Genomic DNA, 24,909 nt, shown 5'->3' with positions numbered 1-24,909 from the left:
CATCAATAGTACATATAAAGTCGTTTTTAAAACATTACAATTACAAACAACTGCAACCATCAGCAGTTTGACTTTAGAAATGGTTTTCTTTTCATCCCAAATATGCACACACACATTTGTACGCGCACTCACGCACACATGCACAGTCATTGTTTATTGTTCTCTTAACATTGGCACAAATACAGAACAACACAATAGACGTAACCCCTCAAGCAATTAAGTAGCCACTGGACTGCCAGAGAGACAAAGTACTCACAGATACAAACTGGGAGTTGTCCAGACCAATTGTGGTCCTGCTGGCAGATCCGGACTGAAGAGCCAATGAGCCTGAATCCAGAGTTGCACTGGTACACCACTGTGTCTCGATACCCAAAATTCTCCCCTATTACCTGCCCGTTCACAGACTGCTCAGGAGTGCCGCAATGGCCAACTGCAGAAAGAAAGAGTTCTAATTAACGGAGGTTAAAAACACCACACACTTTACCGTATTTTCCGGACTATAAGAAGCTACTTTTCCCCCACGCCTTGTATCCTGCGGCTGATAAAACGGTGCGGCCAATTTATGGAATTTTCTTCGCTAAAGGCCATTATGTTTTGTGTTCAACAAATAATTTTCATATAACACCGACTGAGACACTGAAAAGGTGTGTTATTGTTTGTGCTATGGCGCCATCTTTTGGATAAGTTTACTCACTGCAGGTTGACATTGTATTTCCTGTTTTTTCTTTTGAACCAGAAATACAACCGTCCATAACGTCTGCTCAAAAGCCTTCTTCATTCATAACTCCAAGAAACTTTTGTAAATTTTACAATATGACTACAACTGTTTCTACTTACTAAACCGTCCCATGTGTGATGTCTGTAATAATGTTTTCAGGCATATTTGTACGCGCTATCGTAATGTATTCAAGCTATATATATGCTAACACGTTTTTGATTGATTGATTGAGACTTTTATTAGTAGGTTGCACAGTGAAGTACATATTCCATACAATTGACCACTAATATATGTAGAAATATTTACTTCTTCTAAAATTTTATGTGATCGTCTAAAATACTGATGCGCTCTAAAGCCTGGAATATACGGTAATAACGGCTGTATTATTGAATATCAAATGAGATAAATTATGTTGTGGAGGTATTGGGAGAACGCATGTGTTAAAGTTAAGTTAAAGTACCAATGATTGTCACACACACACTAGGTGTGGCGAAATTATTCTCTGCATTTGACCCATCACCCTTGATCACCCCCTGGGAGGTGAGAGGAGCAGTGAGCAGCAGCAGTGGCCGCGCCCGGAAATCATTTTTGGTGATTTAACCCCCCAATTCCAACCCTTGATGCTGAGTGCCAAGCAGGGAGGTAATGGGTCCCATTTTTTATAGTCTTTGGTATGACTCGGCCGGGGTTTGAACTCACGACCTACCGATCTCAGGGCGGACACTCTAACCACTAGGCCTAGGCCACTGAGCCGAAACATGTCATTTGGAATAAAGGATGATGATGCATTTATATTTTCTTACTTATAAAATGTTACGATGTAGGACACTTGTGTTAATCAATGCCAAAGTGTTAAATCATAAGGTTTATGTGTTTTGGCGTGAGCTTGCATGCAGTTTTGGATGCCTCTGTTCGCAGGGCTTTACAGTCTGACTACGTTGTGACATCATTGGGTCGGACATACTTATTTAGATTTTAAGTCAAGCTCTCAGCCAGAGAGGGAGGAGCTCCACCCACTCTGCTCCAGCTATGAGAAAACCCCCAAAAAGTAGGGTAAAGTAATATTTTCATGTAATTGTGGCATGTGCATAATGATACAGACGTGCAACACAGTAAGATAAATGCTGAAAAAAGCTGATTTTTTTAATGCAGATTCTGAATCGATCGGCGATCGTGCAGGTGTACCAGTGAATCTATATAATGTTCATGAAGTTTTTTTCCGACCGTGTCTAGAAAACAAATTGGGGCGACAACCTCAAGATATGTATTTAAACAGCGTACGGTTTCAAAATATGCATTCTGAAACATTGAAGATGGTGGGGCCTGGTTTCATTTGCAATCTGGGAACGCCTCCACAAACGAACGTCTTTGAAGACAGACTCACGAAACGGGTTGTAAAAGTGATTATGGAGCAAAACACATTTCCAAAAAAGTATTATCTGGATCAAAAGAAAATGGTTTAAATGTAGATTGAAATCATCATAGATCCACTTTTAGATACATGAATGTGTGTTACACTAAATAATTAAGAAGATGCAAGTCCACTGTCGACAGCTGCACCAGAAACTAAATTAATGAACTCACCTGAGTCTGTACCAGTTTTGAGATGTTTACCAACATGCTGAAATTAAACTCAATCTTCAAGCCTCTCAGAGTAGTTAAAAAAGTGATAAAAAAGGCCATCTTTTGCCAGGTGTGTCTTTTTTTTTATTTTTTTTACAAGGCTTCGATTTGTGTTTGTTAGGTGGCCAATGTTGATTCCCCACATGTTATCCAGGACTACAGCAATATTTAGACATATTTCTAAATCCTTTATAGCCACCAGCCACTAGCACTTGGCAAAAGAGCCGATGACTGGTCATCCATGTTTCCCCAGCTGTTTCTGCCCATTTTGGCTCAGCTAAAAAGCCCAGGCTGTTTTTGACCCAAGATGAGACTTTGGTTCTGCAGTTTACGAAAACATCCGCTTACCTAGGCACTGAGTCTCTGTTCCACTCCAAAGTCCAGACAGGAGACACTCTCTAACCGTGGATCCAGTTAAAACGTATCCAAGGTTACAGCTGAAAATGGCTGATGCTCCAAAGGTAGTCTGAGTTCCAATTTTCTTCCCATTAGGTGGAGAGAGAAGATCGCCGCATGAAACGACTGCAAAGAGGCAGAGAGGGAAAAGATGGAAGAGGAAGAGAATTAAAAGAAAAACAGGAAAATGCATGGCTAGTAGACCTAGACAAAGGCCTTTATTCCAAAAAACTACAATGTGTTAATTATAAATACAAATTTTAATAATTAGTTTAGTTGAAAGTCATTTCTTTAAAACATGTTGAACTACTGTACAGTGGTACCTCAACTGTTTTGAGATTAGAGCTGTCTCTCGGCTAATTGTTATGCTTTAATTTGCAAGCATACATTTGAGTTACAAGCACCAGCATTAGTTGGTGTAGCAAACAAATCCCATTAGATCCTCCAAAAACATCTGGTCTTACTTTCTAATCTGAGTTTATAGCTAGAGATATGTTTACAAGCATGGGAAGGAAGAACGTGAGTGAAAGCCAGTGCTTTAGAAGTGATGACATTCATTGAATTAAAAAAACTAAATGATCAAAAACGTCATAGCGCGTGTTGCCAACTTGGCGAAGCAATTCAAAATTGCTATTCTGCACCATACTCAAGTAGAGTGAGTCTAATGCCAACTAAGAATGTTAAAAAAATATCGAAACAGCGGACATTTATTTGTGAAAATGTGGAGAAGCTGCTGATGGTGTGTTTGACGGAGAAGTACTGTAGAACAGTGTTTTTCAACCACTGTGCCGTGGCACACTAGTGTGCCGTGAGATACAGTCTGGTGTGCCGTGGGAGATTATCTAATTTCACCTATTTGGGTGAAAAATATTTTTTGCAAAACAGTAATTATAGTCTGCAAATGATGTGTTGTTGTTGAGTGTCGGTGCTGTCTAGAGCTCGGCAGAGTAACCGTGTAATACTCTTCCATATCAGTAGGTGGCAGCCGGTAGCTAATTGCTTTGTAGATGTCGGAAACAGCGGGAGGCAGTGTGAAGGTAAAATTGTGTCTAATGCTTAACCAAAAATAAACAAAAGGTGAGGGCCCCTAAGAGAAGGCATTGAAGCTTAGGGAAGGCTATGCAGAATGAAACTAAAACTGAACTGGCTACAAAGTAAACAAAAACAGAATGCTGGACAACAGCAAAGACTTACTGTGGAGCAAAGACGGCGTCCACAAAGTACATCCGATTATGACATGACAATCAAAAATGTCCCCACAAAGAAGGATAAAAACAACTGAAATATTCTTGATTGGAAAGGAAGACATGAAACTGCTACAGGAAGATACCAAAAAAGAGAAAAAGCCACCAAAATAGGAGTGCAAGACAAGAACTAAAACACTACACACAGGAAAACAGCAAAAAAACTCAAAATAAGTCAGGGCGTGATGTGACAGTTGGTGACAGTACACCTACTTTGAGACAAGAGCTATATTGATGCATGCTTGGTTATGGTTTAAAGTCATATCCAACAATTGTGACAACGACTTTTTACTGTCAACTGAGTTTCGTTTTTTATTGATTTCTGCTGGTGGTGTGCCTCCACATTTTTTCAACGCAAAAAATGTGCCTCAGCTCAAAAACGGTTGAAAAACACTGCTGTAGAAGTCCGCTCTCCAAGGTAAATGATGTACATTAATATTACATTACTTCATAACACTACTGTAGTTGTTTGTACGACATTCTAGCGTATTGTTTTTCATTCAGTATTTATTATCTAAAAGTTTTGCTTCTCTTTTTAAAAGGCATATTACATGTTAAAATGGTGTTATTTGGGGGAGGGGCAAGCACCAATTTAATTGATTTCAATTAATTTCAGTAGGAAACATTGATTTGAGATACAAGTGATGTGAGTTAAGAGTTGCGTCACTTAACCAATTAAGTTCGTAAATTGAGGTACTACTGTATTAGGTTGGAATCATTTTTGATTGGACATGAGGATTATAAGGGGGTACTTGGAAAATTGTGGGTCTGTGATCCCAAAATGATTGAGAACCCATGAGATAGACACAAGGAAGTGATACTGCAGTGCAGTAGAACAGTGCTGAGAAAAGGTCTAATATAATTCTAAGATGGCATTCAGAGGAAATCAATAAACTTTACACAACTTTAACTATGGCATGAAAAATTTTGATTAAACATTGGTGTATAATTCTGCGAATGTGCCTAAATACGAATACTATTGCAATCCATGCAAAATAATTTGACGTTATCCTTGTACTGTTATTTCATGTCATCCCAGCTTCAGATTTTTCTATTAGCACAGTCATAGTTGATAGTAAAATAAATAGCCTGTTTCTTATATCCATGGTAAACAATACATGTCAGCTAGGATGTTGCACAGATACAAAAAGTGAATAATTGACTTGCCAATCAAGAATAACACATTCATCTTCTCAGGATTATGATGCATTATGTCAATGCAATAGAATAGGTGAACATTAATCTACAAATCATTCAAATTAAAATCCATTGAATGAACTCATGCGTGCAATAAGGGGGATCTGTATTTGCATGCTTCTACTCATGAATGTTGTATTTTCCTTAGGACTATTCATCATTTTGAATTATTGCTATGAATTATTTTAACTTAGTTGTAACTTTAATTCCTGTATAAGCACAATACAACTTTTCCACTTACTTCTGCATCGAGGCCTTTCGTTTCTCCAACTCCAAGCCCCATTGGCCAAGCACTGGATGTGAGCAGGACCAACACGGAAGTATCCTGGGTTGCAGGTAAAAATGATTTTGGTTCCATACTCATAGGTAGACCCATTGACTAGCTTCCATTTCCCATGGTCCAGAGAGAAGGAGCTGAGACTGGGGCATGTCATAACTAAGCCAAAAGAAAACAAAAGAGACAATTTTACATTATTTAAAAGCACTGACATCTGCTACTGTTTCCCTCTGTCATTTCTTTTACACTCACCAGAAAAAACTGACATATTTACAAACCACAGTGTGTAGTGTACATGCAAACAATACAAGGCGACTTTATAGAAGAGACCTATTCATTTGTTCGAATGTTAATTGCAATTTTCCTGGAGTTATTTAAATCCGCTCCCACAAACAAAGTTGTTTATTAGTTGGCATGAACACTCTAAAACCGGAAACAATGCTGTCAATCACCCTTTAGTGCAGTGGTTCTTAACCTTGTTGGAGGTACCGAACCCCACCAGTTTCATATGCGCATTCACCGAACCCTTCTTTAGTGAAAAATAAAATGTTTTTTTTTCTAATTCAAGACAAAGTTGTATGCTTTTGGTAACACTTTAGTATGGGGAACATATTCTAAATAACAAAGACTTAATTTAGAGTTATTTGGACACTAGGGGAACATATTCTAAGTAATAAAGACTTAATTTAGAGTTATTTGGTTAGGGTTAGGGTCAGGGTTAGAGGGTTAGGGTTGTAAAAAGGCCATGCCGAAAAAGGCATTAATAAGCAGTGTTGGGACTAACGCGTTACAAAGTAACGCGTTACTGTAACGCCGTTATTTTCGGCGGTAACTAGTAATCTAACGCGTTATTTTTTTTAATTCAGTAATTTAGTTACCGTTACTACATGATGCGTTACTGCGTTATTTTACGTTACTTTTGATGTAGTATCGGCTAGAAACAGAAGCGCTGCGGTGTCGTTCTTCTGAATCTTCCTCTGTCACAAGCCGGAGAGAAGAAAAGAGGCGCGGTCTATGTGTGTGTGGGTGTGGGTGTGGGTGTGGGGAAAAAAAGTTGTTGGCACGTTCAGTCCACACACAGCGTGGTCATGGCGAGCGGAGTAACGGAGGAGCTTGAACGCCCCCGCCATTGAATCGGTGTGTTTATAAGTGCAGACTCGGTTGTGCAAAACGAGGGTTTTAAACACATGCTGAACGTGCTTGAACCACGTTACGACATCCCGCCGCGCACCCACTTCAGCAATAAGATTGTGCCAGATCTTTATGAGCAGGAGAAGAAAAAAGTTGTGGATGAACTATCCCGAGCATCATCTGTTGCGCTCATGACAGACGGGTGGACGTCCAGCGGAACTATAAGCGCTCACTTCATCACAGCAGACTGGGAGATGAGAAGACACGCCTCCTCTACGAGAGTCACCTTGCGCAGGTACTGACACAAGCAGTGGAGGACTGGAAGATAAAGATATCCCAGTCACACGTGATAATGCCAAAAATCAAATAATTACAGAGAATGAGGCAGGACTGGGACCACAGATAGGTGCTTTGCACATGTAGTGAATTTGGCATCACAGAAGGGAATCTCAGTCAATAGGATGGAGCGCCTCTTTGGGAGGATCAGGAAGGTTTCTTACTTCCACCCAAGCACAACAGCTGCTCATGTGCTTAAGACAAAGCAAGAAATGCTAAAGCTGCCTGCTCATACATGATGTCCCAACGAGGTGGAACTCCACTTATGATATGTTGGAGCAGCAGGCAGCTATATACTCTGCATTGACCCACAACACCCTGAAGACAAATGTCACCCTGTCTGATGATGATGTGAGAGTGGCAGGTGAGGTCCTCTGGGTGCTTAAACCCCTCAAAAGTGTTCCATCTCTACTGAGCACTGAAACTTCACCATCTGTGTCAATGATCCTGCCACTGAAAACAAGTATTCTACAATCCATGGCTCCAAGTGTGGAAGACAGCAGCATCACTCCAGATGTCAGGCTTTATGTTTCAAGGAAGATGATGTGCCTTCTTGTGTTGCACTTTAACTTGTTTTTTATTCATGGTCATTGGTCCAAGTTTAAAGAAAGGAGGAATGCCTTTTTATGTTGCACTGTTTTTCATTAATTATGTTAAAAGGAAAATAAAAATGTATGTCAAGTTGATCAACAGATTGTATTATTCTCCAGTGCAATAACAGTACTGAAATGAAGGCAAAAAGGGCATTAATGGGAGCTTTAAAAAAAAAAGAAGAAAAAAAGAAGTAACTAAATAGTTACTTTTCACAGTAACGCATTACTTTTTGGTGTAAGTAACTGAGTTAGTAACTGAGTTACTTTTGAAATAAAGTAACTAGTAACTGTAACTAGTTACTGGTTTTCAGTAACTAACCCAACACTGTTAATAAGTACTTAATAATGACTAGTTAAGAGCCAATATGTTACTAATTTGCATGTTAATAAGCAACTAATTAATGGTGAATATGTTCCCCATACTAAAGTGTTACCATGTTTGTTTACTGGTGCATACAATGAACCGTGCATGAACATCACCTTGTTCAAACAACAAAACCAACACAGTGTATAAACTCACAACAAATTACACACCTGCAAACCAGTCAGATGTTGCCGTATCCGTAATACGCCGATAGAATATCAGAATATCAGAATAGTTTTTATTGTCATTGTTTGAGAAGAAGATAGGGAGAAGTTTGTATTTACACGATGAGTCGGGTGTGTTTCGACCTCAACCGAACCCCTGAGGCCGACTCACCGAACCCCTAGAGTTCGATCGAACCCAGGTTAAGAACCACTGCTTTAGTGACTATCAAACTCGAACCCATGTTGGCATCAGCCACAAAAGTCACATTTTCACCAAGCAGAAGCATTTGGTTCAGTTTTCTACATAGTAGAGTCCTGATTTTGAGTATGCAATAGGTGATCTACAAAAAAAGTTGCCATATACATTTGTTTGATTTTTACAAAAGAAATGTAAATTGACAGGGTATATTGCAGTCCGTTCACAATTATTATCAATAGCAAAACAAGACAATATGTTGTAATGGATTCTCTTTATGTTTGCAGCAACATTATGTGTGCTTGAATATTTGGTAAGTTCATAGAGTTACATGTCTGTAAAGGCCGTGTGATTGGAGGAGAGTCAGGAAGTGAGTATTGGCGTGTGTTGTGTGTGGAAGTTAAGGCCAAATATAACTTTTTACGGGAAAGATATATTTGACTATTGGAAAAAAAAAATCTAAAGTTTTGTGTGATTGGTTTGAAGATGTCAGTACACAGCAGCCATAAAACATTCTTTATCATGGCCTCATTTCTAAAACCGTACTACCGTATTTTTCGGACTATAAGTCGCAGTTTTTTCATAGTTTGGCCGGGCTCCAGTGCGACTTATATATGTTTTTTTCCTTCTTTATTATGCATTTTCGACAGGTGCGACTTATACTCCGGTGCGACTTATACTCCGAAAAATACGGTAATTAAGTTGATATTGTTACCGGTTACCGAAACATGATGTCTAAATAATTTTTTTTCATAGATTTTGCCCAATTATTGTTTTTTGTTTAATTTTCAATGACTGCTGAAACAGCATAGCAGTATTGAATTGACTTCACTGCGGTAGGATATATCCAACACCTATTAAATCTATGTTTTTACCTTTTCGTATGAACTTTGGACATTATCTGAAATATAAACACATGACTATTTAACATTGCAGTTGTCATTTTTTTTATTTCTTTAATAATACAATATTTCTAAACATCTAAATATAAACATACTTGAACTGCAGTTTTGTTGATCGTGTATTCTATGGTCACACTCAGGGTCCCACATCCATCCTACTTCTGGTGGCCAAGAGTATCACAGTAAACCCTTGTTTATCACTGTTAATTTGTTCTGGGCCTGTGTGTGGAAAATTAATATCCGTGAAGTAGGAATTATTCTTTATAAATTGAATATTTTCATAGCTAGAGCTTAAAAAACACAATACTCACTACTAGGCTGCAGTCAGCCCTAGCCCCTAGTGCAGGGATATTCAACTAAATAGTTTTAGGGGCCACATATCCAGAAAACTAAGGACCGAGGGGGACAAACTTGTCCCTTCACTATTAGTCTTATTTTGTATATTCTGGAGAAGCAGCGTCCTCTACAGTAAACATTTGATTTACATCTTTTTTTTTGTCAGAGTTACAGGAGTGCTCTGGTGTTTGTTAAAAAAGCAAGTCAAAGATCATCTCTTTGACGGCACTCTTGTGTTTTTAAGAATCTGCTGCAAAAATGTTTTTTGAACTGAACTCGCGGGTCACCAGTTAAATAGCCCAAACGATGAAAACGAGAGGACCCTAAAATGGAACCTTGACAAACACCACTAGTATAACTAATTAAGTTGGATAAATAACTACAGTACTGACTGCATCTCAAGTAAACAAGCTACAGTAACACCTTAGTTAGATTAATCACATTACGAAAAAATGGTAACTGCAAAAAGGAGAGGACTTAAAGTGACGCTTTGAGGTATGTAAATCAAGTTTGGACTCCAGCGTTCTATGTTTGCCAACAAGGTTAAAATGCCAATGCAAGAATGTGTTTAAAAGCTTTTTTTTGTCCTGTGCAGCCAGTCAGGGAAACCATATTTTTGATGTAGAAGCCCAAGTCTGCTGTGCAGAACTGCTTTACGAAAGAGAAGCGTGGGATACTAATCTTGTTGCCGTTTTCATATTTGACTTTATTAAAAAGATGTATTTAGTGAATTTAGGAGCACTTTTGTGTTTTTAGGAATTTGCTGCAAAAATGTTTGTCTCTTAAGTTTGGTTTAAAATCTCAGGCTGCTTGCTGAGTAATATTAAAGACCGAAATGAGGCCACAAACAAAACTGTTTTTAGGCCAACAAAAAGCCCCGGGCCGCCTTTATGGCATACAAAATTGTACTGTTTGGTGGAAACGTGGACCTCTCAAGATGGTGGAGTCACTTGTTCTGACAAGAACTGACAAATAAACAGTATGTCATCAAATACCGCAAAAGCCATGAACCTGTAAATGAAAAAAAAAATCCAGAAAAAAGAATAATAATTTTCTACCCTTTGTCACCCTAAAATAGTTAAAAGTAAATATTCTGTAAACAAAGCTTTCAAACTTTCCTCCAGTTATAGAACAGACCATCCCACAACTAGGCAACCCATTTAAATCACTGCCATTCTTTCTTGGTATATCCCTTCCCCCTTCACCGTCATTGTTTATACTTACGGATGCATCGGGGTATCTTGTTGTGGTTGCTCCAGGTGCCGTCTGGCTGGCAGACTGTGGTCGTCAGCTCTTTGGAGGAGAGCCGGTAGCCACTGTTGCAAAAGTAGGTCACCCGTGTGCCGACGGAATAATCAGCTGCAAGAACACCTCCGTTGACTGGCGCGATGGGCACGCCGCATGACACAGCTGCAGGCAGCAAGAAGGCGTTTGTTGACAGACGTTTATTGCACAGACACACACACGTTCTGGAGAGATTTGAGGATGATTGCCTGAAGAACTAACTCTAGTAGGCCTTGCTTACATTTGTTCTACTAAATTAAACCCAATTTCCTGAAGCGTGAACACGTTTTGTGAGCCATATTATTTTATTTTCCAACAAATAATAAAACCATTATATATATTCTGCACAAAGCATGCAAAGCTATTGATTATTACATTTACATTTCACATAGTTATGTATCCCACCTTCCGTCCGATTGTAGCTGAGATAGGCTCCAGCGCCCCCCGCGACCCCGAAGGGAATACGCGGTAGAAAATGGATGGATGGATGGATAGTTATCAGATCTCAAAAAACAATACGAAGGCACATTTCTAATATTTTCACCAAAAGCTAAATTCATTTACAGCAGATCCACCCATTAATTTTCTACCACTTTTTATCCCTAGGACCACTGGGAAGCTGGAGCCTATCCCAGATGACTTTCGGAAATATTTTCTGATAATGACTAGATTTCAACTTGACAATAGTGTTTAATAAACATTTTAAATACATATAATATACCCTCCCAGCCAAACATTTTAGAACATCTCATTCAAAGTAGTAAGTAAGTACATCCAAACATTTGAGCAATACTCTGAATTTAACCACAACTTTTACACCCGTTGCTATTAATGTTATTGTTGTAAATCAGAAGTATTTGAACAGTGACAGTTTTTTAATGATTTTGCCTTTACAGTACAGACATTGTTAAACAACCACAATGGATTTTAAACAAAAATCAATAAAGAAAACGGCATAAGATGGCACATTTAGTATTCGAGATCTGAAATCTAGCCCAATGAGTAAAAAAGGAACAATAGTATGTATATTATAATTTAAATAAAATGGGATATGAAGTAGGTTATAGATAAAATAGGTTAATAGGAATAGATTGTAAATACAATAAAAAATAAACACAAAAAATGTGATTGAAGTGTTCAGTTTCAGCTTTAATTAAGAGCTTTGACAAAAATATGTAATTTACCATTTAATACTTACAGCTACTGCCACCGTATGTAGATAACATCCGTTTTTTTTTTAGCAATTCAATTGACCTCATAGTAAACATATTAATCTTGTTCAACACTCAAATTGTAACTATGTCAATGGGCTTCATTCACTGTTAATGATTGTCATCCAGGTGTTTAAAAAAGTGGTTATATTATCAGTGTGTTTGTGGACACTAAGTGCTATACTATGCTATACTATGCTATAGAGACTGGAAGTCTCTCCAGAGAGTGGTGAGGACGGCGGAAAAGATCATCAGGACTCCTCTTCCTCCTATCCAGGAGATCGCAAAAAGCCGCTGCCTGACCAGGGCTCAGAAAATCTGCAAAGACTCCTCCCACCCCCACCAAGGACTGTTTTCACTGCTGGACTCTAGAAAGAGGTTCCGCAGCCTCCGAAGCAGAACCTCCAGGTTCTGTAACAGCTTCTTCCCTCAAGCCGTAAGACTCTTGAACGCATGATAATCAAATCATCCCCTCAACTCCCCCCAAAATGGATTAACTCGCTGGAATAAAAAAGACAATATAACATACATCCATAAACGTGGACGCATGTGAAAAAGTGCAATATATTTATCTGTACAGTAATCTATTTATTTATTTATATATATACCGGTATATATTAATTTATTTATATATCCACCTTATTGCTTTTTTTATCCTGCACTACCATGAGCTTATGTAACAAAATTTTGTTCTTATCTGTGCTGTAAAGTTCAAACTTGAATGATAGTAAAAATGAAGTCTAAGTCTAAGTCTATACTGTACATGTAGTTTTGATTCCTTTAGTACATTTACAATATTTTGTCACTGCTCTTAAATTAAAGTTCGAAAGTCCAAACTTCAATCTGATTTATTTATGATTGATTTATTTCTTATTCATTGTGAATGGTGTGTACTGTAAAGACAAAAACATGCAAATCTGTCACTGTCTAAATATGAGTGGACCTTACAGTAACTGTGTTTACAAAACAACAAGATTGACAGAAAAGGCAAATGTATAATTTGAAGTACCAATGAAATATTGGACATACTGTACTTTATACATGACATAGTTAAGTACAGTATACCAAGGGCCTGATTTACTCAAGGTTTGCAAGTACTAAAACATGTGCAAACCTGATAGCACACACGAAGTAAATGAGTGCAAAGTGGATTGCGTCTGTTCAGTGAGCAGACTAAGGCGTGCAATCCGTTTTGTGTCTCTGTCTTAATTAATATGGAAAATATATGCTGATCATCAAAACGCCCACAATACTGGGAGGAGACGATGCAAACATTTATTTAGCATGCACAATGTGATTAATCAATACTCATCACCATTTTGCGAGCACCATTTTGGGTTTTATTTAGGACGTGCGGGAATGAAGAAGTGATATTAGTGTGGTAAATAATACTTCAAAAAATACGCTGCACACTGATATAATAATAACAAAGCACCTGCACAGATATGTTTCTCCTTTCCCTGACCTAGACTGTATCTGGGTTTCAGTGACTTCAACCTCAAGTTTCAAAGTATCTATCGTGAGTGCCAAGTCAAAGCGGGAGGGAAAGAGTGAAGAGTGCGGGGAACTGACATCTGCTGCGCCGCACTGAATGAACAGTTATGCAAACAAGCAGATAATAAAATGGAGCAGCAGTTGTAGCTGCATACTGAAAGGCATCAAAAGGTACATATCTGCCAACATGGCCTGCAGCCATTACATTGCCCTTCACAAACCTAGAGAGAATCAATCAACATCTATTTGACTCCGGCTTACTCACAATTGAACACGTACCGATCACAGGCATGAACAAGTTTGTTCAAAATAATTGTCAATACACCTGAAACATTTTTGGGTCAGCAATTCATAAATCTATAACACTGCACATATAGATTGCAAATATGAAGAAAAAAAATCCCAATATAATAGAATCATTGCAATCAAGCAGAAAGCAGAAGGACGATATTGGTATGAATATATCAGCCTCATTTGTAGTTGATGTGTTTTGGACAAGCTGCATGCAATTATCAGACTGTTGGAATAAATCCCAGGTGTGAAGTGTTTTTCCCCCACTTTAAAATGCAACACATAGATGCTCAACAGACTGGATCTTAGCTTTAGTCATCCATCCACAGCTGTGGACTGACTTAAAACTCAGTCTCAACAAGTAGGCATTGAATATAGCCCTTTGCGCCTGCGTAACATTGTTCATGTTTTCATTGTTTTTTTTAACATAAATCTATTGTTTATTATATATATGTTTTATCTGTAGATGTGAAGCTCTATTTACAGGTATGTTAAGTTGCATTTGAGATGGGCACCGAATTCTGTTGGGACCAATTCACGTGAAATGAAATGGTGCTACCTTTGTTGCACATGGCGTCAGGTCTAGTTGTACTTGCACCAGCTCAATCACTTTAAACAAGCAGTCAGGCACTCAGCGTGGACTCAGCCAGAGGCATTTAGGTAATGCTACAAGTTTCCATGCCAACAAAGCAAAAAAGCGCTCAAAATTACAGTAAGAGTCCAGTTTTTTGTTTTATTATGCAAGCTCTACGCCAATTTAAATTGGATTTTCCATACATATGCTAACAATTAGCATTGGCAATTTTACATGGCAATTTTAACTCCTCTAAATCTGGTACTAAAAACTAAAACTAAGATGCACATTAGTGAAGTGAAGTGAATTATATTTATATAGCAGTTTTTCTCTAGAGCTGCCAAGCGCTTTATTTGGAGCACGTGGGTAAAGTGTCTTGCCCAAGGACACAATGACACTGGCTCGGACGACATAAGCGGGAGTCGAGCTTGGAACCCTCAAGTTGCTGGCACGGCCGCTCTACCAACCGAGCCATGCCGCCCCAATTAAATCAACAGCCGGTGTGTAATCAATACAATCCTTGCAATTCAAACACTTTGGAGGGATCAGCAAAAGTAAAGACTGGCACATTCAACTTCATGGCAAAGACAACTTCCTGGCTAAGGCAACACACTTCACTACTGTCAATATCTTGGAATTGAAACTGCATCAAAAGTCTACTTCATTATACAGTACAGAACAGGGCTTGTCAATTAGACACATACGTGTACAAAAAACAAGATAACTTACCCTATTTTCCGCACTATAAGGCGCACCTAAAAACCTCCAATTTTCTCAAAAGCTGACAGTGCGCCTTATAGTCCGGTGCGCCTTATATATGGAGCAATATTGCATAACATAACCCCAGCCTCTACTGTAGCGTCTATTATATGTGCCTTATAATGCGGTGCGCCTTATATATGAACAACGTTTTAAAATAGGCCATTCATTGGAGGTGCACCTTATAATCCGGTGTGCCTTGTAGTGCGGAAAATACGGTAGTGTGGAAAAAAAAATCAAAAATTACAATTAACATTTTTTAACAAATATGAACACACAGAAAAGTAACAAAAATGACTACCGTATCGATTCCAATGTTAAAGGTATCCATCCCTAAGCATGTTCCATGTTATGCATCAAATGCAGTTGATGGTGTTTCCCATCTACTGCTGTTTGCTGCAATGTAAATGTGTGTCTGTATTAGAGCATGCAAATCAGCTACAGGTAAATGTGGACATTCATGTGTGCGCATAAAAGGACCCAATTAGGTGAGTGGACTTTGCATGCTAATGACTAGTGAGTCAAAGTAATTTGAAGAGGTGGCTAGTGACAGAAAATGGGTAGATAGATGTGTGTCATTTTCAGCAACATTGGCTTATCAGAACATATTCTGATTTTAACCTGTTGTGTAGGAGTACAAGGGTTGAGGATTATGTTTGGGGGGAAAACAAAACATCTGCATGGGTTTAAGAACTCACCTTGACAGGCAGGAACTGGTGCATCCCAGGTGTAGTATCCAAAGGTAGTCTTCTTGCATACAGCTGTGCCCTTTCCTATCAGTTTGTACCCCCTGTCACAGGCCCAGCGCACCGTGCTGTTGACATGGCCCCCAGTCTGGCTGACAACAAAACCGTGCTGTGGAGAGTCGGGGGTGCTGCAGTACATTGCTACAGAGTGGGAACGTCAACAAAGATGGGAATGACGTAGTGAGGGAGAGAAGTAAAGAAGGTGATAAGCATGAATAAACAAGTAACAGACAAATCAAAGCCACAAATGACAAATATGCCACATGATGCTTTTTTACATTTTTAAGGACAAAAATTCAAGATTAGCCACAATCAGACTCCCTTTTGAATGCTAGAATAGAGAAAAGGCCTGAGAATTATCACATCAATTGAGCAATAGACCTGCGTGCCACACAACAAAGGACGTTCCTTAAAATCACATAATGGTAACACTTTAGTATGGGGAACATATTCACCATTAATTAGTTGCTTATTAACATGCAAATTAGTAACATATTGGCTCTTAATTAGTCATTATTAAGTACTTATTAATGCCTTATTCTGCATGGCCTTATTATACAAACAGCAAGCCATTAACTAAGAGTCTTCCCTCAATAACCTCAGAATTATTGCTTATTAGTAACCCTAACCCTAACCCTTATATGTTCTCCTAGTGTCCAAATAACTCTAAATTAAGTCTGTAACACTTTAGTATGGGGAACATATTATGTTAATAAGCAACTAATTAATGGTGAATATGTTCCCCATACGAAAGTGTTACCCACATAATCATTGTTTCTCTGAGGCCTTTGGACACATGGCCGTATGATTTGCTTCAGCAACATGCAATATAGCGGTGCATTCTTTAGTTATTCATCTCTGTTTTTCCCAATAAACACACACACCAAAAAACTGATTTAGGTCAAGTGAAGTGTATAATATTTAAATAACGCTTTTTTTCTTGAGACTCAAACAAAGCGCATTACATAGCGAAACCCGTTATCTCTATTTGATCCAGCGTGGGTGGCACTGGGTGCAAGGTGGAGGAAATGTCTCGTCCAAGGACACATCCGCCATGACTCCGATGGCGGAAGCTGGATTCGAAACGGGAACCTAGTTTCTGATGGCTGCTCTACCATCTGAGCCACGCCAATTAAACAGAGATCTTGATATTTGCAAACCCACAGGTGTTCAAATCAGTTTTTATTTCAGTCAGTCAAGTCAAGAAGAGTGTTTTTCACAAAGTTCCTCACACCAACTTGCTTTCATTGTGACACTCTTGTGTATTAAATATAATGGAGAAATTGTATAAAAAATTAATATCTTCTGTGCTTTCTACCCGCCCATTATTATTGATGCATCTCAAATGGAAGAGGAATCCCAATTGCCTAGCACCGCTTGCTTTATTAAAGAGACAATTAAGAATTTAAAGCCTCTTGAAATAAAGGAGTGCAAAACAACATGCAAGCCTGCCTGTGACTTTCCCCTCATTCTCCTGGGTTTAGGATGTGAAAAGAGTGGCTATTGTGTGCTCCCTTAGTTTTCTCTTGAAGTAAATCCGTAGCATGACTACTAAATTACAACGTCAAACAAAATGTCCTTATGTGATTGTTTTTAAAATATTGCCTGCATTCTACCGAGGCGTGAAATTCTGCATCTGTGCATGCACATGAATCCAATAAATACTGAAGTGAAATTACGCTTTGAATGACACTTTCACAATTGTTACACTAAACAACACTATATTTTTCTATTTTGTCATTTGATATGTATGTTTCACACAATTATATTTATGATTTACTGGGTTACATTTTATTTTGTTGGGAAACTAACACATGCATTGTGGCCCTTGATTGCGACATCTTCACATTACCCATCACCTAGTATATCGTACATTAACCTGTTTAATAGTTTGTCGTGTAAAACATGTATAGTAAATTACAAAATACCAAGCTATAGCATTATTTAGTGTAAAGATCGTACTCATGTTAAGTATTCCTTCAACGCAATTACATTCCTGCATTCCTTGTATTCATAAACATGCACAGATGAAGGGGTGCATGAATTCCAATGGGGCACAAGACTCGCCAGAAAAGCTTCTCACAAAAGTGAGTACACCTTTTATATTTGAGAAGCAATTTTTATAAAATACATTTTCGAAAGGGAAATGGGACAGAAATACACTTAAATATACTTCAGAGTAGTCAGTGTACAGTTTGTATAGTTTAGATGTCCTATTGACTGGAAATGACTCGACACTCAGCCATTATTGTCAAAACCTGGCAACACAAGTCAGTACCAAGATAAATTAAATGCGTCTTGCCAACAAGTCAAGCATTGTGGTGGTAGCACAGTGGTCTGAGGCTACATGACTGTTTCCAGCATTGGGAAGCTGTGGTTCATTTAGAGCAGGGGACCCCAAATTTGGCCCGCCAGTGTCTACAATCTGGTATGCCAGAAGTCCCAAATTTAAAAAAAAACAAAAAAAACACAACTTTTTTTTTTTTAATCTGTCCTGTCCTGCCACTCAAGGCAAATCATATTGTTGATGTAGATGCCCATATCAGAAGTACATATTTACTTTACAAAAGAGAAGTGTGGGATACTTCTCTTGTGGCCTTAATTGTATTGTGTCACATGGGGGTCGCAGCTTGCTGCGGGGTTGTTCTTCCAACGCAAGAACGGCTCCGGACGACAGCGTAAAGGTAGGAAGTGATTTATTTCTCAACTAAAAACAGAAAACAAGCAAAAGAAAAGTGTGCCGAAACGCACGGGAAGCTAAGGCTAAACTTAGCACAGGCAAAAGACAGGGAACTCATAAACTTACGTGACAATTTGCATGGAGCAAACACAACGAAGGCAGAATGAGTGACAAACAAAGGTAGGCTTAAATAGAGTCTCTGATGAGCAACAGGTGCGCGTGCAAGGCAGGTGAAAATCAAGTAACCATGGTGACGAAACAAACTCACAGGTGCACGAGTAACAACAAAAGGAGTCCAAAACTAACCAAACATAACCAAACAAAACATGATCCGGACCACGGATCATGACAGAACCCCCTCCTCAAGGACAGATTCTAGATGTCCATATAGAAAACACACACACAAAAAAAACAAGCAGGGTCAAAAGTCACGGGAGGGCGGAGGGAGGACTTGGTGGTGGGTCGCCAGGCCAAGTGTCCCCGAATCCACCGAGGCAAAGTCAAGTGGCGGAGGCGAGTGGAGCGCCGCTGCAGCAGGCGAGGCGGGCGCCCAGGGAATGGCCACATTGGTGGCCGACTGGGAGGTGGGCGCACTTGGCGAGGCGGACGACCAGGGAGCGGCCACATTCGTGGCCGACTGGGAGGTGGGCGCACTTGGCGAGGCGGACGACCAGGGAGCGGCCACACCCGTGGTCGACGGGGAGATGGGCGCGTCGGCGCCGTCATGGCAGGCTTGGACGCAGCAGCAGACGAGTCAGGCGTGGACGCAGCAGCAGACGAATCAGGCGTGGACGCAGGTGCTGGCGGCGAAGCTTGGCGTGGTGCGGGCACGGGCGGCGAAGCTTGGAGTGGTGCGGGCACGGGCGGCGAAGCTTGGAGTGGTGCGGGCACGGGCGGCGAAGCTTAGCGTGGTGCGGGCGGCGAAGCTTGGCGTGGTGCGGGCACAGGAGCAGGTGCTAGCCGGGGTGCAGGAACTGGAGCAGGTGCTAGCCGAGGAGCAGGAACTGGAGCAGGTGCTAGCCGGGTTGCAGGAACTGGAGCAGGTGCTAGCCGAGGAGCAGGAACTGGAGCAGGTGCTAGCCGAGGAGCAGGAACTGGAGCAGGTGCAGGAACTGGAGCAGGTGCTAGCCGGGGTGCAGGAACTGGAGCAGGTGCTAGCCGGGGTGCAGGAACTGGAGCAGGTGCTAGCCGAGGAGCAGGAACTGGAGCAGGTGCTAGCCGAGGAGCAGGAACTGGAGCAGGTGCTAGCCGAGGAGCAGGAACTGGAGCAGGTGCTAGCCGAGTTGCAGGAACTGGAGCAGGTGCAGGAACTGGAGCAGGTGCTAGCCGAGGAGCAGGAACTGGAGCAGGTGCTAGCCGAGGAACAGGAACTGGAGATGGTGGCGTCTGCAAGCCCACCGGAGATGATGGTGGCGTCTGCAAGCCCACCGGAGATGATGGTGGCGTCTGCAAGCCCACCCGGGCTGAGGTTAGCCATGAGCATGGCGGAGGCGGTCTAGCTGGGGGTTGCGGCTTGACATGCCGACGGATTGGTGGTGGAGGACGAGCTGGAGGTTGCGGCTTGGCAAGTCGAAAAACTGGTGGTGGCGGCCGGGATGGAGGTTGCTGCCTGGCTGGGCGCAGCTGAGCAGCCCCACCAGCAAAGCTCCCGGCCCCAGCCCCCCCCTCAAGGGGCGGATACCAGACGCGCTCCGGAACAGTCTTTAAGCGTGGGTGGCGGGAGGTAAGGAGGGGGGTAGAATTATCCCCTTTAAATTGTCCAGAAAATCTTTTTTCCTCTCCCACCTGATATTGTGTGGGAGGACAGAGGGAAAAAGTCCTTGACGTGGGCGGGGCTAGAGTCCTTAGGGGCGGAGTCAGAGTGACTGGGGGCGGAGGTGATTGAAGTTGACTAAATCTAGCATTAGAAAAAATGTCCTGATGGTATGTTATTTTAGGAATTAAGTCTTTAGGAGGTGGCTGATAGCGGCTGACAGAAGGCAAAAAAAAAAATTCCTGATCCGTGACTTCCTCTGAAGACGCCGGCAGAGTGATGTCATCTCCGCGCACCGGTTTAGTGACGTACACAGAAGTGGGCGGAGTGACGTCATCCAAAGTGGATGGAGTGATGTTGTTGGAGTTTATTTGGCTTGCAGCCCAATCTAAAAATTGTTTGGCAAAATGTTGAATTGGATTACCAAAGTTCGGAGGCGAGGAATACTGGTCTGTTTGAGGAATGTTGCGGTCCGGAGGAGGAGTTTGGGGGAGCGACGCATTTTGGCGGCGGAACAAAGTCTTTTTGGCTGGCTTCCGTCCTCGCTGGCGCGTCTCCATCTCCTCGTCGTGGCCGGTCTGCGGAAGAACGTATGCTGCCTTCGTTCTGTCACATGGGGGTCGCAGCTTGCTGCGGGGTTGTTCTTCCAACGCAAGAACGGCTCCGGACGACAGCGTAAAGGTAGGAAGTGATTTATTTCTCAACTAAAAACAGAAAACAAGCAAAAGAAAAGCGTGCCGAAACGCACGGGAAGCTAAGGCTAAACTTAGCACAGGCAAAAGACAGGGAACTCATAAACTTACGTGACAATTTGCATGGAGCAAACACAACGAAGGCTTTATTAAATGTTTGTATATATTTGGTGTGTGGTGCCGCTGGATGAAGTAGGAGGGGATGGAAAGAAGAAGAATAAAAAAAGAAGAAAGAGGGGGAAAATGTGGGGACAAAAAAATACATATACTGCATATACAGTACAGGCCAAAAGTTTGAACACACTTTCTCATTCAATGCGTTTTCTTTATTTTCATGACTATTTACATTGTAGATTGTCACTGAAGGCCTCAAAACTATGAATGAACACATGTGGAGTTATGTACTTCACAAAAAAAGGTGAAATAACTGAAAACATGTTTTATATTCTTGTTTCTTCAAAATAGCCACCCTTTGCTCTGATTATTGCTTTGCACACTCTTCGCATTCTCTCGATGAGCTTCAAGAGGTAGTCACCTGTAATGGTTTTCACTTCACAGGTGTCATAGTTTTGATGCCTTCAGTGACAATCTACAATGTAAATAGTCATGATAATTAAGAAAACACATTGAAATTGAAATGAAAAGTTGTGTCCAAACTTTTGGCCTGTACTATACGTACATTTATATACAGTATATACATATATAAATACATACATACATATTAGGGGTGTAAAAATTAATCGATACAAACCGATACCTGATTTTAACTTTAGAGATTATGAATACAGTATAGCGAGCCTCTGGATCGATCTATATGTAATATGGATCGGTCTGATTGGAAAGTCATGAATCGGTTGATTGTCGATCCGATACAAAAATATGCCCGCTCTGATCTTGCGAGACTTCTGTGATGATGTAGTACGAGAGTGCCACGCAATGTAAACCAATTAGAAGCAAGGTAAGGCGGGTCTTTGCGTCTTTGTTTTTCAAACACACACTTGAGCGCAGTGTTGTCAACTTGGCAACTTTCTCGCTAAATCGAGAATCTTTCCAACTCCTCATAAAAAATGTTCTTCCTCAAAAGCGACAAATCTAGCAACTTTTTTGGGATGTTTGGAGACATTAAAAAGCGCCTATCACTCCAACATCCTCAACGTACAAGCAGTGCTGCCGTGAGCCTTTCGTCACGGGCGGTCCCCTGTCTACTGAACGTCTGCTCTTAGACAGCTTGTACTGAAAACACTATTCATTGTACTTTCAAGTCCATTCCATTGTCGTCAGAGCAGAGAGGAGACCCACACCCACTCTGTGCAAAGCTGCCACTCTTTCTGCCTTGGTTGAGATGTAAATGTTTCATCACTGTCACGCTTCAAATAAAAACAAACCTATCGTTCATGGCAATCAGCCAGTCAATTGATTAATTCGTGAATATCTCACTCTTTCAGTCTTTTAATCAAATTTGATACACTAACATTTAACAACATAAAAAAAAAAAATACAAAATACAACAAAATTAAGAATCAACAGAAAAAAATAATAATTTAAAGTTCTAAAAATAATTTAAAGTTCTAATCATAATTTGCATTTTTAGACTCACGCATCTCCTGTTTTGTAGTTGTCTATTTAAAAAAAAATAAACACATGACATTGTTCTGCCATGATACATCCATCCATCCATCCATTTTCTACCGCTTGACCCTCTCTGGGTTGCGAGGGTGGCCTATCCCATCTACATTCAGGCAGAAGGCGGTGTACACCCTGGACAAGTCGCCACCTCATCGCAGGGCCAACACAGATAGACAGACAACATTCACACACTTGGGGGGGTGCTGGAGCCTATCTCAGCTGCATTCGGGCAGAAGGCAGGCTACAAAATGTATAGCTCTGGTTTAGTAGGGCATGTTCTGTCCAGACAAATACCACTCATGTCTAGTTTAAATTAATTTAATTTGTAATTGTATCGATCTTTGTCCTTGTTGTTGTATCTTCGTTTGTTGTAATTTTTCCTTGTCTCTTTTTATTTTGTTTTGTGATTTTGCATGGAGGGTGTTATGAAGTCTAAAACCTTTGAGATGTTGTCCTCTACTGCACAATTATTTGACAAATTATTAGAAATGATCTACAATATATATTTTTTTGCTTTTATCACTGTGCAAGAAAATTTAAAATTACAAATATTAAAATTTTTGGCATAACATGGACATTATTATTTTCAATGCATAGCAAATCTATACTGCTTTCAAAGCTGCACCCAGACTAGTGTATTTTTCGGCCCACAAGGCGCACCAGATTATAAGGTGCACTGGCAATGCGCGGGTCTGTTCAGGTTTATTTTCATACAAAAGGCGCACCGTATTACAAAGCGGATTCCTTTGATGATTCCTTGTGGTCTACACTGGCCCGTTGCTAGGAATTCTGGGCCCTTTTGCCCCATTCGTTACCACATTTAAATTTGTTGTTTTTCAGTGTTCTTGATGGTGCCTGGTGTAATATAACCAATTTGTTTCATTTTTTACAATTAACGACTTAACAATTCAGAGTATTATAATGCAAATGATGTTTTATTGGTTGTCTTTTTTTCATTTACCGTATTTTTCGGACTATAAGTTGCAGTTTTTTTCATAGTTTGGCCGGGGGTGCGACTTATACTCAGGAGCGACTTATGTGTGAAATTATTAACACATTACCGTAAAATATCAAATAATATTATTTAGCTCATTCACGTAAGAGACTAGATGTATAAGATTTCATGGGATTTAGCGATTAGGAGTGACAGATTGTTTGGTAAACGCATAGCATGTTCTATATGTTATAGTTATTTGAATGACTCTTACATAATATGTTACGTTAACATACCAGGCACGTTCTCAGTTGGTTATTTATGCGTCATATAACGTACACTTATTCAGCCTGTTGTTCACTATTCTTTATTTATTTTAAATTGCCTTTCAAATGTCTATTCTTGGTGTTGGTTTTATAAAATAAATTTCCGCAAAAAATGCGACTTATACTCCAGTGCGACTTAAATATGTTTTTTTCCTTCTTTATTGTACATTTTCGGCAGGTGCGACTTATACTCCGGTGCGACTTATACTCCGAAAAATACGGTAATTGATTTAAAACATCTTATTACACCTTTGATTGCAAATACATTTTCAATTAACCACTCAGTAGGCAGTGGGTATTTTATTGTACTCAACAATCAAGCATTAATATGCAAAAAAAACTAAGTGTTCTGGCTCAAGATAGTCCACAAGTAAATATGTAGCATTTAACTTACATGTGCAAGTAAGGAGCAGATGAGCACACAATATATATCAAAAACCACATCAAGCATCATCTAATCTCAATTAAAGTTTAAATTGGCTTGTTTGTTCACTGTAAGTCTCAGCAGAAAGCCCGGCACCGGCCTACTCAGTGGCCTAGTGGTTAAGAGTGTCCGCCCTGAGATGGGTAGGTCGTGAGTTCAAACCCCGGCCGAGTCATACCAAAGACTATAAAAATGGGAGCCATTACCTCCCTGCTTGGCACTCAGCATCAAGGGTTGGAATTGGGGGTTAAATCACTAAAAATGATTCCCGGGCGTAGCCGCTGCTGCTGCTCACTGCTCCCCTCACCTCCCAGGGGGTGAACAAGGGGACGGGTCAAATGCAGAGGACAAATTTCACCACACCTAGTGTGTGTGTGACAATCATTGATACTTTTACTTTAACTTAACTTAACTTTTGTTAGCAAATTTGCTGATAAGGTCTTTGAAGTCCAATTGTCGGCTTAGCTGACTTTAAATTGTAAGTCTAGCAAGGCTATTTAGCCTCTTGGCTTGTTGTGGATCTGAAATAGTTCTGATCTAGTTTAGTTTGCTAAACACTCTTCTCCACCTGCAACAGTCACAGGTAATGTTATGATATGATAGTGTATTTGTGTATGATAGTGTGTCTTCTTTACTTT

The 24,909-nt window shown here is 40.3% G+C and overlaps 1 protein-coding gene across 2 annotated transcripts in view; it reads right to left on the bottom strand.

The window, feature by feature from the left end:
* LOC133597770 (CUB and sushi domain-containing protein 3-like) overlaps window positions 1-24,909 on the bottom strand; it is a 589,433-nt gene that overhangs the window by 141,291 nt on the left and 423,233 nt on the right. For both annotated transcript variants that reach the window (XM_061950753.2, XM_061950761.2), the window contains exons 49-53: window positions 15,789-15,977; window positions 10,702-10,887; window positions 5,420-5,614; window positions 2,690-2,863; window positions 257-430 (exon numbers count right to left, since the gene is read on the bottom strand). In XM_061950753.2, the coding sequence (XP_061806737.1) occupies window positions 257-430; window positions 2,690-2,863; window positions 5,420-5,614; window positions 10,702-10,887; window positions 15,789-15,977 (918 nt within the window). The remainder of the gene's footprint in view (window positions 1-256; window positions 431-2,689; window positions 2,864-5,419; window positions 5,615-10,701; window positions 10,888-15,788; window positions 15,978-24,909) is intronic.

This window comes from Nerophis lumbriciformis, linkage group LG04 (genome assembly GCF_033978685.3).
Source record: "Nerophis lumbriciformis linkage group LG04, RoL_Nlum_v2.1, whole genome shotgun sequence".
NCBI lineage: Eukaryota > Metazoa > Chordata > Actinopteri > Syngnathiformes > Syngnathidae > Nerophis > Nerophis lumbriciformis.
The sequence above is the reverse complement of the archived record's forward strand: the minus strand, read 5'-3'. Positions and strand labels throughout refer to the sequence as shown.